The following is a 14261-nucleotide window of genomic DNA, read 5'->3' on the forward strand; positions in this document are numbered from 1 at the left end:
CATTATCCTGAAGTGGAAAGAACATAATTTCACCATTAACCGATTGATAGCATGAAACCTCAACATCGGGGCCTTTCAAAAGAGGGCTTTTGTGCGATCGTAGGCCTTGCAGAAGCTTTGTTATCCAGCCTGAAACTGCAATATATTTTCCGAGACTTTACATAGTAATTCCAGCTTGCTAAATCCACAAACTTTTATTTTGGTGTTTGCAGCTGGCATCCGCAATGTTGCAGATGCTGCCAATTTTCAAACTGTTACTCCGCTTCTACATTTACTGAAAGTGGAACGAACAAGACAAAACAATTATATAACTGTGTAAAAATGTAACAAATAATGTGTAGAGTCTCATTTGCACATTTGGACAGTATTGTAGGAGGTGTTTTGGAGATGACACAACTAGCGTTTTGGATAAAAGCATACAGACTTCAGGGGAAAAAATCTTAATAGTTTTATGTTTGTGTAAGTTACAGTGTTCATTTGTGTTTACCCAAGATTGCCAAGACTTGGGTAAGTGAAGCAACAGCACAGCAAAGTCCTTTTGAAATGTCCTGCTGTATTTGTTCAGATACTCTGCGACTGGCTGTCATCATCGGTGTGGCAGTGGGAGCCTTCCTCGCCCTCTCCATCCTCCTGGGGACGTTAGGCGCTTTCTGCTGCACCAGATTCCAGAGAAGTAAGATCCCACTGATTTAAAGCTTTGGGTCAAACAAAAACATACAAAGTGCAGTGTTTGTTTGCTTTTTCATTCTGTGCAAGTGATTTCTGTAAACTGTGTGGTTCATGAGTTTTTCCGACATTGTCAGTGACAGTAAACATATTTTCATTGGCTCTATGCTGCTTTTTGTCACCCAACACTAGCAGTCTAAACCTTACCTTAACCTTTTCTGTCTGACCCTAAAATGTATAAATGTTGTGATTCTGTGGTTATAAATTTCAATGGTCAATTTTGTAGACTCAAAGGTTACACCTCTCTGGGAACCATCACAATATCGTGGTGGAGAGGTTTGTGTGTCCCTATGAGGTCTGTGTTGTCTGGAGCCTGGTGCCCTGGTAGGGTCTCACATGGCAAAGTGGTATCAAGCGAGGGGCCAAACTAAGAATTGTTCTAAAAGACCCTATAGTAAACCGAGAAAGGAGTTACCCAGCCGGACACAGCCCGAAAAAAGGGATGTGGCACCACCCTCTCCATCCTATTGGCCCACCACCTATAGGAGGAACTGCTGGTGTTGGATGCGCTGCCACATGGATGCAAGGTACCAAAAGGCCGGAAGAACTGCAGCCTCGGTCTACTGTTGCTCTGGTCTCAAAATATCTGACCAAAGGATTACCACTGAAAATTAGCCAGCTGGCTAACACTAGCACATTTAAAGAAATGAATCAATGTGCATTGTCCAGTTTACCTGGTGGAAGTCACTGAGGTTATTAAAATCAGAATCAGAAAAGAATGTATTGCCAAGTAAGTAATGGAATTTGCCTTGGTTGTTGGTGCATACATAAACATATTAAACATCAAAATTAAATGAACAAAACAATAAATACAGAAACAAACATGTACATAAAAATGTTTAACATGAAGAAAAAAGAGGCTGTATGGACTGGTGCAGGATGTGCAAACATGTTGAGGGATGTGCAAAGTTCAGGATATATAGAATGTGCAGAGGACAGTTATATAGTCCAGGATGAAGGATTAAGAGTCTATGTCAGTGGGGGTCCGGGGCCTTGTTAATGAGACTGACTGCAGAGGGGAAGAAACAGTTTTTGTGGCGTGAGGTTGATGTCCATCCCACAGTGGCAAAGCCCCCGGGATTGATGAGATCCGTCCAGAAATACTGAGAGCTTTGGGTGTGGAGGGGCTGCCAGAGTGACACACACACACACACACACACACACACACACACACACACACACACTCTTATGGGGTGAGAGAGAGAGCCGTTCTGTAGAGTGGAGAGAAGAAGGATCGCTTTGTGACTGGCGCAGAGAAATGCGGGTCTGGTATAAATAGCCAGGAACACGATCAGGCATGAATCCTCACGTCACAGGATATTTGCGCTTCTGCGTGCAGTGTGTTTCTGCTGTCAGCTTCCCTGGTAAAGTCTACTCCAAGGTGCTGGAAAGTAGGGTTAAGCTGTTAGTCGAACCTCAGATTAAAGAGTAGCAATATGGATTCCGTCTTGGAAGCTCTTCACTCTCGCAAGGATTCTGGAGGGGGTCTGTAAGTATGCCCACTACATGTGTTTTGTGGTTCTGAAGGAGGCGTATGGCTGGGTGCCCTGGGAGATACTTTGGGAGGTGCTGCGGAAGTATGGGCTGAGGGGGTCCTTCTCAGGGCTATCCAATCCCTGTACGTCCAAAGCGAGAGCTGTGTCTGGGTTCTCTGCAGTAAATTAGACTCGTTCCAGGTAGGTGTTGGCCTCCGCCAGGTGCGCTTTGTCACCAATCCTGTTTGTGATATTCATGGACAGGATATAGAGGCGTAGTCGTGGTGAAGAGGGGTTGAAGTTCTGGGGTCTGGGGATCTCATCGCTGCTTTTTGCAGATGATGTGGTCCTGATGGCATCATCGGTCTGTGATCTTCAGCACTCAGGACAACAATGGCTCTGTTCACAACTGAGTGTGAAGCAGCTGGGATGAGGATTAGAAATCTTTGATTTATGTTTGTGCACAGTTTGACCTCCAGCTTTGCCTCTGCTCACTCTGAAGGACATTTTGATTGTATTTTGTCTAAAGATAGACTTTACTTGGCCTCTGTTTATATCTGCTTCGCTGTATGAATGGCAGAATCTGCAACCCCACAAATGACTAAATGTCCTTTAGTCATATGTGGTCTTAGTCAGCTTGGTGGCTTGTAGCTCTGTCAACAGTTTTTGTCTTGTAAATGTTTTCTAATAACTGCTCTGTTGTTTTTGTTACTATCTGCAGAGGATGTCCATCTGGTCATGTCTTCTCTTCCCGTGTCCCTTTCACGCCAGAGAGATGTGAAAACAGAGAGTAAGACCTTTAATAAACAGTGTGTGAATGACTCCATGTTCATAGTTTGATGAGCAGTGCCTGCAGATGCTTCCAATTGGACAATCATTGAGTGTTTTTGCTTTAAGACTTTGTCTTTACTGTATAATTCCAAACAAATTCTAAGGTTACCCTCCAAGTAAGTATCCTACATAGCATCTTCATACCATAGTGTACCATACATAACTACATATGACAATGATGAAACATTTCATCTTAGCCTAAACCGTTAAAGTCCTTCTCTGGGTCTTTTTTTCCAATGCATACTAAAGAATAAGCCCTTCTAACAAAAATTTCAATTCAACATGACATTATACAGCAATTGTTTAATATAGACTGTGTAGATCTTCTACAGCCCACAGGCTGTGTACAAGTTGTCCTGACGAAGCAGAGGCGGTACAAATCGGACAGAAGTGAAAGCTGTCACACACACTGACACATTTTGGACATCACACCAGAAATAAAGTGCTGTCACTGTTCCAATATGAACATGAAAATAGTTTGTCACCTGTGACAGCTATAACCATTTGCAATAACATGGAAAAGCATGAAGAAAAAAAATGTACACATATGATGTCAAAGGTATGTGAAGTAAAAATACATAGATTTTTATCAGTATTTGTATTTCTATTCAAATGTGGTTTCATGAAACTTTTATTCTCATTGTCTTTCTGTCCTGCATACAGCTTTACTGTGGGACTGTCTCGGAAATATAATGTCATTAGCCCATATCGTGATTCACAGGACAACCTCCAGACATTTAAATTGTTGTATTTCGTATTTGTCATTTGTCTGTGTTGCCAGAGAAACTACTCTGACAAGCCTCAGGCAATAACATTTGTTGGTCTCTATTGTTGCATAGTTAAAACATATGGCACTTATGGAGTAAGTACGTAACGTCCAGTTGTGTATGAGTGAGAAATAATGCATGGCCAGTCTGTTATTTTTGCTGTTAAGCTAATGTGTTCCTTGCTACGACAGACTTGACACAAACCTGCTCAAGCTGGTCAATATAATTTACCTGATTCTTTCAACCAGTGTAACTACCAACAGCACCAATAGCATGAGACTATTCAGAATTCAAACTTGAGAACTTTAACATATTGTTGAAAAAAAGACTTTTAGAGATAATGGACTTTTAAACTAATCATTGTGACTGGACAGACATTTTATTTAAAAAATGTTATGACCGGACACACATTTTTACATCTATATATTTTATATATATATATACACACTTTTAGACCAGCTACACAGCTGCATGATTAGATTGCAGATATTGATCAGTATTGTACCATGATGTTCAGAGAAATGTAAGTGTTATACTAACATTATACCTTATGTTAGTATACTAAGATGGGGTTTATCAAAGTGCTCAGCAAGTTGAGTTAAGGTCCCACTGCAGTAGGCTGATCAGAGCGTTGTGTATACACCACAGTCTTCATTACCACTGTCGCAGTGAGATCTGAGGGAAGCTGCTTTTGAAGCTGCCATGAGTGCTTTAGTTAGTGGGGTTACGCTGTAATACAAGCCCAATGCATCTATCAGCCTCCGCCAGTCAACCACACTGCTGCGTCTCTCCTTCTCCTCCAGATCTCAAGGGAGTGGTTTCGGCAAAAAATGACATTCGGGTGGAGATCGTCCACAAGGATCACAATGCAGCACAGGAGAGCGAGGAACATACAAGCATCAAACAGATGATGGTGAGCGAAGGCAGTTTGATGCTCTGATGCAGCCTTTTGTCGTCAGCTTGGCAAATACTGATGTGCATTCTCCTTCCCTGGTTAACCATGATGCAGATTGGCCGTGGTGAGTTCCAGCAGGAGCCTGTGCTAAAGCAGCTAGAGGTGCTCCAGGAGGAAGAGAAGGAGTTCCAGCACATCAAGGTGGGTGAACACTGCACTGAGAATATTTAGGCAAAATGTCAACTGCAGGAGATCTGATGGCACAGTATCAGAGAAACAATTACCCTTTTATTTGCAGAGGCAAAGAGTGTCTGTTAGCATCTTGTTCATTGAGAAAGGGCTGCATATCGGGCCACTGTGTAAAAATAAGCCCTGTTAAGTATGATGGGAAGGACACACGTCTTGTAGAAGTGACAGCATAACACATTCATGTTTGAGGGCCATGCACAGGCATTCAAATCTTTGAAGTGATTTTAGCTAATTGATTTTCACTGTTTAAGAGACATTTAATCAATACTATTCAAAGTATTCCAGAAAGGATGTGTTTTAAGAGTCAAAAACATAAAATAAAAAAAAACAACTATTGAACAATCTGGGGAAATTAGTAGGAAGATGTAACCATTAAAGTTATTTATGTCCATGTCCATTATCTCTAAAGCAGGAGCATTATGATTTATGTCTGGTTTGATGAGACTCTTATTTTTCAACCATGTTTTTTGTACTGCCTCAGAGTCATTTAAATCTCAGGACTAGGGACGTCACGATGCCAGAGATTTAGTAGTCAATACCAATACCAGTGAAATTACACAGGTCTCAATAACACAGTAAAAACAAAACAAAAAAAACTATGAATTCCATGTGCATGTACTCATTTATAACATCTAATTTCAGAATATGGATAAAAGGAAAATACTTTTTTCAGTGTCAGGTTTTTTTTATTTTTTTTTTTCAGTTTCAGCTTTCTGTCACTGTTTTGGCATGGAGGGGAGGGTTTTTAGTTCACATAGACCTGGGTTAGTTAAAAACTAACGATATGCTGGTCAGAGGTCCACTGGAAAGAGTGCCAACGTTATGTCAGCTACGACAACGGCAAAGAGAAACAGACTTACTTGTGTTCTGGGATTTCCATGTGAACTAGTGAAAGCTGTTCTCGTAGATTGACGGTAGAGCCAGGGGCTTATTGCGGTCAAGCCATCAGAGTGGACCATGGTGTGCACAGAGAGGAGACGCTATCGGGTAATAATTACTGTTCTTCCATGCTGGTAGGCGTTCTTCTTCTTTCGGCATTTAGCTGCAGACTATAACACTTTAGCAGGAACAATGCCCACTTCCGTATAATGAAAGCCTCAAGGCAACGCCGACTGTGCTGTGCTCGGCATCTGGAGTAGGGATGCAGGTTAACTGATTTCACTATTAACTGTGCTTTAAAACGTCAGTTAATTAATAGTAAAGGCTCCTCTACACCAGTGTTGACTGACAGCATGTTATGTGTAGCAGTGTGTGCAGTTCTTATTAAACCTCTGTCACAACATAAAAGCTTGCATGCGCACGGCACACCTGTCCGGTCACCGCAAGTAATAACAACGGCGTCCTGTGGTGGGATACTGTTGCAATTTTGTAACGTTTGATCAAGTAAGCAAACTGCAGGAAAACCCAGAGCTGAGCCAGCCTCCGAACTGCCAGACCCTGACTCACAACAGCTGCTGCTGCAACGGGGTATTCAACCCAAGTTGATAAGCTTGCTAGCAACTTAGGTTGTTAACGTTGTTGTTAATTGTTTGTTAGCTTGTTTACATTACCAGTAAGCTAACTTTGGCCTGTTTAATGTTAACGGTAATGTTACAGATACACTATCTAACGAGCAGTGGCGGTTTTTGGCACGGGCGAACCGGGCAGCCGCCCAGGGCGGCATTTTTTCATATCACATGGGGGGCGGCACGAGCAGTGTTGCCAACTCTTTTCCAATGAAAGTCGCTAGCACCAGCTCCAAAAGTCGCTAGATGACGTCATACGCTCATTTGCATATTTTAGACATCACTACACAATCATTTGTATATAGCTTAGTGGTTGTGTCAGCAGGGCTCTCAAGTTTTGAATACAGGCAAGAGTGACATTCTACCCCCCACCTGTCAGCCCCCCCCCCCTGTCAGGGGATCAAAGAGGGGGGGCGGGTTGGACGGATCGTGGGAATGGGGGTGTTTCTTATTATTAGTGTTATTGTTGTTGTTATTAATAATTGCTCAGACTTGCAGAAGAAAAGATTTGACACATGGCACTGACAATTCAACCAAATACAAAATATTTATTCCATTTCCGCATGGTGACTAATGATGTGGGGAAGTCTGGGGGTCCTCCCCCAGAACATTCTGAGCATTAAACACTTCATTTTCTGCATTCTGGTGAATTTGTATGCACCTATTTCTACCTTTTTCTGAATCAATTTATGCTGGAAATATCTTTATGTAGCCTAAAGGGAACATAGATTACAATCCAAATATAAAAACATAATGGAATATATTGCAATAAGGCTCTCAGGCATTCTGTATTGCTTTCAACTTTTATTCATATCATAGCATCATTTACTCTTCCCTTCTCTTTTGCATCTTTTGTTGAGGAAGTAACCTCCTTAAATGTGCATATGACAATTATTCACCTCAATGATACATTAATCATACATACATTAATTCATTTTAATTCATTAATAAACCCCTGGATATTGTTAAGTTTGAGCAAGATTTCTGCTCATGTTCAAAACTTTGTGCACACTCAAAATATATCTGTGTTCTGAGATTTGGAGGAGTCGTGATATTTTGAGAAAAATAAAGTGATAATTACTCTTATTATTACAAGAATAAAGTCACTATATTTCAGAAAATAATCTACCTGCACCATAGCCTGCTGTGCATTACGTGATTGCTCTGCTGATAAGGTAGATCTCAGACCTCCTGACAGACTCAGAGCCCTGTTTGAGACTCTGGTCTCTGAATGAGACAACGTTTAGGGAAGTGGCTGTACGCTGCTCTATGCTTTTTTTTTTTTCTTTCATTGGTTGTTGCGTTAAATCTTACCCAGATACAATAGTGCTATTTTCTGATTGGCTATTGTGTAGACCCTCTCTTTTTTTTGATTGGCTGATAAGTGGCAGGCTCAACTAAGGTTGAAGGGCTGGTTCCATAGCGAGAGCGACGCACCAGAGAAATTTTGGGCGCTGCGGCATATTAAATATATTATAAATAGTTTTTCCGCGTGAGAAATACAATGTGTGGCGGGAGTGCGTGACAAAAGACCGAAATGAGCGACTGTCACGCTCAATGCGTAACACTTGAGAGCCCTGTGTCAGCAAGGTAGATAGAAAGAAATAGAACTCTTTAGCTAAATAATCACAAATTCAATACAGGAATTTATGTTACCTTATAATTATTACTTAGGTAGACGATCTTTGAAGTAAAAAAAATGAAATTCTACAAAGGGAGGGAAAAAGATCGATAAAGAAGGCTGGCTTGCCCAGGTCAGCTCAGTGGCGTCTTTCTCCCATCGCGTCCTGCTGTCTGTCCTACCTACACCGGCCCCCGCACACCCTGTCCCCCTCCCCTTCTAACTACCTGCACACTGTGCGCAGAGAGGGGAGAGGCTGCTCCTCTGCTCCTCAGTCACACAACAGAAGACTAGGCCTGGCAAACTCAATTCCTTTTAAGGATTCGAGTTATTCTGAGTCACTCACTAAACTGATCCAGGTTGTGCGAGTCACTTGAGTCACTTGAGTCAGTATTGTATGCTACATCCAAGGCAAGCTTTTGTTTTGGATAAAATGCCATGTTTTCATTTAGAATCTTTTAAGTTTATTTGGAAAACGTTATATCCATAAATGTAAATGGTCTGGAAGAAAACTGAATACTCATTTAAAACCAACACTTAAGGAGAATTATGGCCAATTTTTACGTTAATCTTGATCGCTACAAACATGCGTGTACTTTCGATTGAAAAAACCCCAACCCGAATCAGGGCAGGTGTTACTGGCCTCAGACCTAGGGGTATCTGGGCAGGTACAAGGCCACAGGCTGGATAGCACTGTGGGTTGGAAAGAAGTGGAGATACAGAAATGATGTCTTTCTCAAGCGCTGGATGTTTATTTCTGAGCCAAATCTCTCTCTCTTTTTTGTTGTTTTAGTTTCTTTTCAAAAAGTAATTAAATAACAATGCCAACAGATAGACCTAGCACATACTAGGACACTGGACAATTAACAACACATACAATTATAAAATACACTATAATTATATACATATCTTGATACTATGAGATCCTAAACCATAACTTTAGCCATTACATGGAATATATAATATAGAAATGGTCTGTAATTACACTGAATACAATAAACAAACCAATATGTAAAGCATTGGTATAGAGCAGATAAAATGCAACACCAATTAATAACTATTATTAATAATTGTGAAATAGATACCTAGTCTTACGGTATATCAAAAATACATCAACAAATGACACTATAGATCATATTACATCTTGAAACAATTGCTATAGCACATTCAAGTAGGTAGACACAGGCTACATGGCTATCTTGCTATCTGTTAGATTATTCCTTTAAAGTGAACACATACAACAGATCAGAGGCTACATTGGATTACTTCTATGAACTACATTACAATACAAACAACCTTTTCATAGATCAAATACCAAGAATACTATATTAAGATTTAAACTGGTTACGTAACGGTGTGATAATCAATCACCAACACAACGGTCTTCCGTTTGCGTGTGTGTCTACAGCACGTGCACATAGCCTCCATAGAACATTGACAGGCTCTGGCTAACAAAATGTTAGAAAGACGAGAGAACGGAATCTTCACTGACGGTGACAGGCTAACTTCAACTAGCTTCTGCTAGCTAAAGCTGCTAGCAAATACATATAAACACCTAATAACCTTTCTACACAGAACATGACCACATACATCATATAGACAACCATACTGGTGATATACTCTTTTGAGACATATTAACAGAGATTGAGAGGTTTACAAATATACCTGTGGGTTGGAAAGAAGTGGAGATACAGAAATGATGTCTTTCTCAAGCGCTGGATGTTTATTTCTGAGCGCTCAAGCTACCGTCTCCACGGCAACCCACTACGGTGAAGCAGTGCAATGAAGCGTTATCTACCGGCATGAAGTGACATACATGGAAATGTTATCTTAAATGTAATAAAATAAAAAAAATAGGAGGGGGTAACTGTTTTTTTTAAACTAATATATAAGGGCATTTTATCTACCCATTACACAGAGAAGCTGCAGCTACGTGTATGAGCTTCCACTGAGCTAAAACGGCAGTTGTCGGGGCAAGTTTTAGAATGTGTCGGCTGTGGTCTGGCTATGTCCTCCAGAGGACAGGTCATGTCACGTCTTGAAGTTTATTTCCCCCTAAAAAAAGTAGTAGTTGCTAGCTGCCCTCTGGTGAGTGTGTACAGCCAGGCTGTGATAATCATCCCGACAACAATCCACGGAGCGGCGGCGGTGGTGTGGCTATGTCCTCCAGAGGACAGGTCATGCCTTCGCTACGAAAACTTGAAGTTTATTCCCCCTCAAAAATAGGTAATTGAGCACTGTAGTGGTTATGGTTATGTCAGTGACTATGTAACTACATAGAAATAGACCAAATGATGTCTGTGACTTGCACAGTAATTGCAGTAATTCGAATTTCAAAACTCCACACCAAAATGATTTATTATTTTTATTCAGGAATTCAACTGTCTGTCATGTAAACCCGAAAATACAAATTAAAAAAAAATCAGCTCAGCAGCAGCTATTTTATTATACATGAGTCATCCTCCCGCTTATAGAAGGATGAGACCAAAGTGTTGGTCTGTACAGTTGTGCTGTTAGTTATATGTAGTTTGCTGCTAGCATGCAGCCTGATGTCTGACTCCCCCCCCGTGTGAAATACCAAACTCCTTCCTACATACATTGCAAAACGCTTTCTTTGCATCATGTAAAAGTGCAGTAATACAGGGGTATTTCCCTACCTAGTCCTCCCGGTACCTACAGAGATGTTTTTGCTTTTTAGCTACGTGTTCATCGGGTCCCGGGACACCAGCCTGAGCCTCCATTTCAACAATGAATGAATGAAAAATAGCAATGCGTGTTATCAGAATTCGCACCTATGTACTGTTGCAGCCAATGAGCAGCAACAGTTTTTAATGTTCTATCAGACTATAGCTACTCGAGAGTCTGCTCTTGACACTTTGCTCTATTTTTTGGGACAATTAGGGCAGGATTCGGGATAACTGCTTGGATTTCGGGACTGTCGCGAATTTTTCGGGACTTCTGGTCACCCTAGCTTAGTCCAGAAATAGTTTGAAGGTGTTTATAATATTGTTCATGTTTAACATACGAATTCACTAGACCTGTTTCAATTAACCTGTGACTTAAGACAGGAGGTGTAGTTTTTAGCTGGAGTTTTGCGCAAACTGCATTTGATGTGGTCACGAATCTTACAATCCGACAGACTTTCAACTCACACCTCCGGCGGAGCTTTTCGTGCATCCCTGTGGAGGCTGGGGGCATTGAACCCGAGTGGACAATGTTCAAAGTTTCCATTGCTGAAGCTGCGGTGAGGAGCTGTGGTCTTAGGTGCCTCAAGGGGCGGTAACCCACGAACACCGTGGTGGACACCGGTGGTCAGGGAAGCCGTCCGACTGAAGAAGGAGTCTTTCCGGGATATGTTATCCCAGACGACTCCGGAGGCAGTTGCAAGGTACCGAAGGGCCCGAAGGGCTGCAGCCTCTGCCGTGAAAGAGGCAAAGCAGCGTGTGTGGGAGAAGTTCGGAGAAGACATGGAGAAGGACTTTCGGTCGGCACCAAGGTACTTCTGGAAAACCGTTCGCCACCTCAGGAGGGGGAAGCGGGGAACCATCCAAGCTGTGTACAGTAAGGATGGGACGCTGTTGACCTCAACTGAGGAGGTAATAGGGCGGTGGAAGGAGCACTTTGAGGAACTCCTAAATCCGACTAATACGCCCTCTATGGTAGAGGCAGAGCTGGAGGATGAGGGGGGATTGGCATCAATTTCCCTGGTGGAGGTTGCTGAGGTAGTTAAACAACTCCACAGTGGCAAAGCCCCAGGAATTGATGAGATCCGTCCAGAAATGCTTAAAGCTCTGGGTGTGGAGGGGTTGTCTTGGTTGACACGCCTCTTCAACATTGCGTGGAAGTCTGGGACGGTGCCTAAGGAGTGGCAGACCGGGGTGGTGGTTCCCCCTTTTTAAAAAAGGGGGACCAGAGGGTGTGTGCCAATTACAGGGGTATCACACTTCTCAGCCTCCCGGTAAAGTCTACTCCAAGGTGCTGGAAAGGAGGGTTCGGTCGATAGTCGAATCTCAGGTTGAAGAGGAACAATGCGGATTCCGTCCTGGTCGTGGAACAACGGACCAGATCTTTACTCTGCAAGGATCCTGGAGGGAGCCTGGGAGTATGCCCAACCAGTCTACATGTGTTTTGTGGATCTGGAGAAGGCGTATGACCGGGTGCCCCGGGAGATACTGTGGGAGGTGCTGCGAGGGAGTGAGGGTCCCTTCTCAGGGCCATCCAATCTCTGTACGACCAAAGCGAGAGCTGTGTCCGGGTTCTCGGCAGTAAGTCGGACTCGTTTCAGGTGAGAGTTGGCCTCCGCCAGGGCTGCGCTTTGTCACCAATCCTGTTTGTAGTATTTATGGACAGGATATCGAGGCGTAGTCGGGGTGGAGAGGGGTTGCAGTTCGGTGGGCTGGGGATCTCATCGCTGCTTTTTTGCAGATGATGTGGTCCTGATGGCATCATCGGCCTGTGACCTTCAGCACTCACTGGATCGGTTCGCAGCCGAGTGTGAAGCGGCTGGGATGAGGATCAGCACCTCTAAATCGGAGGCCATGGTTCTCAGCAGGAAACCGATCGCGAGTGAGGGGACAATGGAGCGGGAGATTGGTCGGAGAATCGGCACAGCAGGTGCGGTATTACATTCAATTTATCGCACCGTTGTGACGAAAAGAGAGCTGAGCCAGAAGGCAAAGCTCTCAATCTACCGGTCAGTTTTTGTTCCTACCCTCACCTATGGTCATGAAGGCTGGGTCATGACCGAAAGAACAAGATCCAGGGTACAAGCGGCCGAAATGGGTTTCCGCAGGGAGGGTAGCTGGCGTCTCCCTTAGAGATAGGGTGAGAAGCTCAGTTATCCGTGAGGAGCTCGGAGTAGAGCCGCTGCTCCTTTGCGTCGAAAGGAGCCAGTTGAGGTGGTTCGGGCATCTGGTAAGGATGCCCCCTGGGCGCCTCCCTAGGGAGGTGTTCCAGGCACGTCCAGCTGGGAGGAGGCCTCGGGGGAGACCCAGGACTAGGTGGAGGGATTATATCTCTAACCTGGCCTGGGAACGCCTCGGGATCCCCCAGTCGGAGCTGGTTAATGTGGCCCGGGAAAGGGAAGTTTGGGGTCCCCTGCTGGAGCTGCTACCCCCGCGACCCGACCCCGGATAAGCGGATGAAGATGGATGGATGGAGATGGACGAATCTTACAAATAGGGGAGGGGTCTGCGGTCTCAGAGTGTTAGGGGATTTATTTTACTTTATGTTTTTGTCACACCTTGCTCAGAGCTAACAGTTCAACCTTTGCTACAGATTTATCAGCAAAATCCGGTAGAGTACTCGAGACACGTATGCGTTTCAATTTTGAAGATTGCTGAGCTTTCAATCCTTTCAGTCAACATCAGGGGGCTAAATGAGCCGATCAAACGAGCTAAATTCCTGGATTATTTAAGAAGGAAAAACAGACGTTGCACTTATACAACAGTCACACTTACGTAAAAGAGATGTAAATCGTCTCCAAAATAAATACTTTAAGGTTGCTGCCTCATCTGGTGACGACACCAAAACCAAGGGCTCCATCGTGTTGCTGTCATGGAAATCCGCACTCACCGTAGACAAAAGCAGTCAAGACTCTTCAGGCAGGATATCTTATATATGTACCACGATAAGGAGTAGGAAAATAGCCTTTGTCTCAGTATATGCACCGGCTACATATGAGGAAAGTTTCTTCCCACGCCTAACCAATGAATTGCTTTCTCTCAACGAATATTCACCAATTACAGGGGGAGACATGAATGCAGTACTAGATTTAAACCAGGATACATCAGGGTTCAATCACACGAAAGCCCAAAAACGCATATTGGACATGTTTAAAGCAGTTGTGGAATCCCACCATCTTACAGATATATGGAGGATGCACAACCCTACTAGCAAGGATTACACCTTTTCCACACGTCACATCACCCATTCCCGCATTGATTATATTTTGTGCTCCAGTGAGCTTAAGGCAATGTTCCACACAATAGCAATAGAACCAGCAATTCTGTCTGATCACAATGCGCTGATAACCACATTCCATTGTGATATGTTAGGACAATTTGACAATTCCTTTCTCCAAAACACAGCTTTTGATGGAGAGTTTAGAGCCAAACTGGCTGAGTTTATGTCAATCAATACTGACTCAGTTTTGGACCCGGCGTACATCTGGCAAGCCACTAAAGGATTTAT

At 43.2% G+C, this 14261-nt stretch overlaps 2 protein-coding genes across 2 annotated transcripts in view; one reads left to right on the plus strand and one right to left on the minus strand.

Annotated features, from left to right (window-relative positions):
- The window catches only part of LOC144527451 (uncharacterized), a 160608-nt gene that overhangs the window by 130765 nt on the left and 15582 nt on the right, over positions 1–14261 (minus strand). The window lies entirely within an intron of this gene.
- Positions 1–14261, plus strand: part of LOC144528158 (kin of IRRE-like protein 3) — a 125347-nt gene that overhangs the window by 103438 nt on the left and 7648 nt on the right. The window contains exons 14-17 of the mRNA XM_078266634.1: positions 566–673; positions 2923–2991; positions 4603–4712; positions 4809–4895. Of these exons, the coding sequence (XP_078122760.1) occupies positions 566–673; positions 2923–2991; positions 4603–4712; positions 4809–4895 (374 nt within the window). The remainder of the gene's footprint in view (positions 1–565; positions 674–2922; positions 2992–4602; positions 4713–4808; positions 4896–14261) is intronic.

The sequence above is a fragment of the Sander vitreus genome, chromosome 13 (assembly GCF_031162955.1).
Source record: "Sander vitreus isolate 19-12246 chromosome 13, sanVit1, whole genome shotgun sequence".
NCBI lineage: Eukaryota > Metazoa > Chordata > Actinopteri > Perciformes > Percidae > Sander > Sander vitreus.